General features: G+C 36.6%; 1 protein-coding gene across 1 annotated transcript; it reads right to left on the bottom strand.

The window, feature by feature from the left end:
• Window positions 1–1,660: 1,660 nt before the first annotated feature.
• On the bottom strand, window positions 1,661–4,420 carry LOC311094873 (uncharacterized protein). The gene is made up of 4 exons (XM_084133068.1): window positions 4,082–4,420; window positions 2,991–3,326; window positions 2,164–2,265; window positions 1,661–2,080 (listed from the first exon to the last, which is right to left on the bottom strand). The coding sequence occupies exons 1-4, from the start codon at window positions 4,347–4,349 to the stop codon at window positions 2,007–2,009; spliced, it is 780 nt and encodes a 259-aa protein (XP_083989194.1). The 5' UTR covers window positions 4,350–4,420; the 3' UTR covers window positions 1,661–2,006.
• Window positions 4,421–4,868: the final 448 nt, after the last annotated feature.

Genomic DNA, 4,868 nt, shown 5'->3' with positions numbered 1-4,868 from the left:
TGCGAAACAAAACTAGCCTACTGGCCAATCAAATCAGTCCAAAATGTAATTTATGTAATATGTCAAACCTTTAACCCGTGGGGGAAAATCAACTAAAAGTGGCCTAACTCGTAGTAGCGAAATCCGTGGACTTGGCAACCAGAGACATGACATTGTATGTTTCATCCACAGACCTTCAAATAATCTTTCAAAAGAATCAAAACAGCAATAATGCAAGTCTATAAAGCAATGTAGGAGCCATTTTAATGCAATTATATATTTGTCCATTGGGGGTGCTCTGACATTGGCATATTAGGAGCACATGGGTAATTAGACAACAGGTGTATTGGTAGTGGGGAAGCACACAGTTTTTTGACCGTGTTAAGCCATGTACTACGTGTAATATTATGCTGACCGTGCTTCTAAGATTGTGTTGGATTGAATTTAATGGTGCTTCACTGATAAAGAGTGATGTTCAAGGACATATGAAATATGGACAATGTTCGTGTGCTGTATTATGCAAGGTATGGACTTTGAACAACAAAGAATGAGACACTACAAGAAGCTAAATGGAAGCAACGTTAATCAATTAGAGCACAATAAATAAAATACATTGGTTGCATCTTACATCTGTGTTCATGGAGTTTATACGCGTTGATTACCGGTACTCGCTCACTCCTATTACCAGTACAACAGCGGCTTAATGGAAAGCTGTTACAGCAATGTTTGACTGATCAGCCTATTATCAAAGATAAAACACAATTTCTGTGTTATTAGTGCTCCTGCAGCACTATATATTTGTTTTTAATCATCAACGAACACCACTAACCACTCGGTGAGTTGCACAGTTTTGAAAATGAACGTTAAGGGTTGTTTTAAGGACGGATGCCCGTAGCCGCCACTCTGAAGCGGTCAAAGGCGATTCTAAACGAGTCAGAAAGTCGAGACAGGACCCATCGTCAACATTTCTGTGTCCACCACTCTAGTTCATCCAAAAAAAAACAGAAAATAGACTCAAAGTGCTAAACACCGGAATTATCATTTAACATGTTCCAGGTTTTTGTGTGTGTCCCTTTAAATGCAAATGAGCTCCGTTCAGAAGAGGGCGGAGTCTTTACATGAGCTTCAGATTCTCCTGTAATAACAAAACAGGCCAATCTCACTCATCCAGAATCCCAGAATAACCAGTAGCGAATGCAGCCTTACGGAGAGACTCAGGAAGAGCTTCTGGATGTTAGCGGAGACATTTATGTAGTTGTTGTGGAGTTACTTTGATCATCTCATCATCATGTTTAACTTCTCCACAAGTGTCCACAGTTCCTGAGGTCTTTATAAGACAGCGGTGACATGTTCTGGTCAATAGTGTTCAGTGCTCGTCTGTGCTCTCAGGCTTTGCTGGATCTTCATCATTGTGTTAGAACTGGTCTCTGTTGTCGCTTGCGAACATTATTAATAAGGCGGTAATATTATAATACGATCCTCTTCATACGCCAGAAGGAGAGTGAAGTCTTGTCGGATTATTTTTTTACATGCTTGCAGAGAAAGGCTCCCAAAATACAGTTACTGGGTTTCACTTTTTACGTTTTCTGGGTTGGTAAGATGTACCGGGGAGGACCCGGTCAGATTTTCATGATTTGTCCCTTTTAATAAATAAAGACATGTGGCGTTTGACTGGAAATAGTTTAAATTCAAAGCATTTTATTTTCATTTAACTCAATACCAAAGTTCATCTTAAATTCAACACAGATTATTTACAATCTTTAAAGAACGATGTGTTTAGCAATATTCTATAATGACAAAGATCTTGTGAAGAAAAATGCATGTGGCTAAACATGTTATTAAAGTAATCTTTAGGAACAGCTAAAACATCTAAACAGACGCTGTATATTGACTCAGCCAAAGTCAACAGACTACAGTAAAAGACCACATGACTCCAGATGTGCAAAATAACTGCTGGATTGATGTGAAAGTCTTGTAGATTCTGGAGTGATTTCTCATAGATGTGACGAGATCTGCTGCTGAGATCTTCAATCTTCTGCTGTGTCTTCATGTCCTTCTCTAAATCTTCTCATTCGCACGTTTTGATTTTCCTGTTTCTTTCCTAAAAACATCAGATTCTCATCACATTCACACTCTTAATATTTGCATGCCAAATCCATAGTGATGATGATAAATGTGTCTGACCTGACGTGAGTCTCATGTAGATGTGAAAACCTCCTAACAGACCCAACAGAACCATCATCTGAAAACACCAGACCAGCACATGCACTACAGATGATGAACTCTCTGAACACAACACAGACATCAATCTGTCAATCAATCAATCAATCAATCAATCAATCAATCAATCAGTGAATATCAGTCAGCCTGTTAAGGAGTTAGTTCACCCAAAATCGGAGTTATATAAACATAATTCCTGGCTCTTCCCAGCTCTATAATGGCAGTGAATGGTACCTGAGATTTTGAAGCCCAAAAAACCCTCCATCCATCATAACAGTGATCCATACGGCTCAAAAGGCCTTCTGAAGCAAAGCCATGCGGTTTTATAAGAAAAATATCCAAATTTATAACTTTATGCACGATAATCACTGGCTTCCACTCTAGTTCTGGCATAAAGTAAGGGGTTAATTGAAATTAAACTAAAATAAACTAAAATATAAATATCAGTTGAAAAACTTTTTCAAAAATTCAAAAGTTTAATAAAACTTTAAAACTAAAGTTTAAATGTTGCATTGGCACTGAAATAAGTTTAAGCTGAAGCACTAAAATGATTAATTATTATTATTATAAGCTAATACAAAATAGTAAAACTGTAAACTATATATATAAAAAAAAAACTAAATAACACTGATTTGTAGATTACAGCAGAATACCATACTTCCACACTACTCTCACTATTACTGGAGTATGTAGTGTGTTTACTGTGTGTTACAGGAATAAAAACCTTCACAGAGAATCGAGATCTTTGAGAACATGAGATTGTAATGAGTCTGATGAGAGAGTTACTGTACCTTCAACAGTCACTTGTAGATCTGCAGATGTTATTTTGCCGTCTGAGAGATAGAATTCTAATCTGTAAATCCCTGAATCTGCTCTGATCACAGTGTTTATCATCAGAATCCCATTATTGACTGACACTTCATCATGTCTGTTATTAAAGAGATCACATTCATCCTTATTTATCCTGTCATTCTTTATATTACAAAGTCGATCATCTTGTTTGTTGTAGTTTATCTTTTGTATCTTCAGGTCATTTTCTCTAGTGTTCACCGTCATCACATTGAGTTTGTCTCCGAGAGCAGCGTAACAGGGACCAGACTGATTAAACCAGCAGAACCGCTCCACACCTGAAGAACAAAACACACACACACACACACACACACACACACACACACACACACACACACATTATCATAAATTAAAATATTACACAAACATTCGTAGAATTTTATAGGATCCTTGAGATACATTTTTGATCAGTTTTCCATGAGGTTTTAAGTGTGTATATTTTCTAAAAACTAATCTTGTAACTTTGAGGAGTACACTAAGATACTCTAAGAACATTAGCGAAAGAGAGAATAACAGAGTGAAGAGAGAGAGAGAGAGAGAGAGAGAGAGAGAGAGAGAGACAGAGAGACAGAGAGAGAGAGAGAGGGCGAGAGAGAGAGAGACAGAGAGAGAGAGAGAGAGAGAGAGAGAGACAGAGAGAGAGAGAGAGAGAGAGAGAGAGAGAGAGAGAGAGAAGCAGCAGAAAACCAAATGCGTGTTTGAGCTGTTTTAACTGAGAGCAACTTGCACTAAATGTCTTAAATATGTCTTAAAAATGTTGCATTGGCACTGAAATAAGTTTAAGCTGAAGCACTAAAATGATTATTTATTATTATTTTAAGCTAATACAAAATAGTAAAACTGTAAACTATATATAAAACTAAATAACACTGATTTGTAGATTACAGCAGAATGCCATACTTCCACACTACTCTCACTATTACTGGAGTATGTAGTGTGTTTACTGTGTGTTACAGGAATAAAAACCTTCAGAGAGAATCGAGATCTTTGAGAACATGAGATTGTAATGAGTCTGATGAGAGAGTTACTGTACCTTCAACAGTCACTTGTAGATCTCCTTTAAATATTTCTGGGCCGTATGGGTGATTGAGTTGTAATCTGTAATTCCCTGAATCTGCTCTGATCACAGTGTTTATTATCAGAATCCCATTATTGACTGACACTTCATCATGTCTGTTATTAAAGAGATCACATTCATCCTTTCTTATCCTGTCATTCTTTATTCTACAAACTGGATCCTCTGGTGTGTTGCTTATTCTCTTTTGTATCTTCAGGTCATTTTCTCTAGTGTTCACCGTCATCACACTGAGTTTATCTCCGAGAGCAACGTAACAGGGAATTGCCTGATTAAACCAGCAGAACCGCTCCACACCTGAAGAACAAAACACACACACACACACACACACACACATTATCATAAATTAAAATATTACACAAACATTCGTAGAATTTTATAGGATCCTTGACAGGCCCAGCCCTAACCAATTTGGTGCCCTAGGCAAGATTTTAAGTGGCGCCCCCTTGCATCGCAGTACAGTACTTGCACTGTTAGTGTACATATACTCACAAGAAACTTAATAGCTTTGTTTTAGACATTCTTTTATTTAACTAAAACAATTGCACATTCAAAATACTACTACTACTAATAATAATAATTAAAGAAACAAATAAAAAAAAATGAACTCAATATATGAAATACAATATAGATAGCTTACTTATTACATTTTAATACTCCCGAAATTAAGTGTAAACAAGTGACATTAACTTATATACAATAGAAATACGGCACTGTGCAAAATAAGACATTAGTATCTTATCTT

The sequence above is a fragment of the Abramis brama genome, assembly GCF_963993115.1.
Source record: "Abramis brama genome assembly, chromosome: 13".
Classification (NCBI taxonomy): Eukaryota; Metazoa; Chordata; class Actinopteri; order Cypriniformes; family Leuciscidae; genus Abramis; species Abramis brama.
The sequence above is the reverse complement of the archived record's forward strand: the minus strand, read 5'-3'. Positions and strand labels throughout refer to the sequence as shown.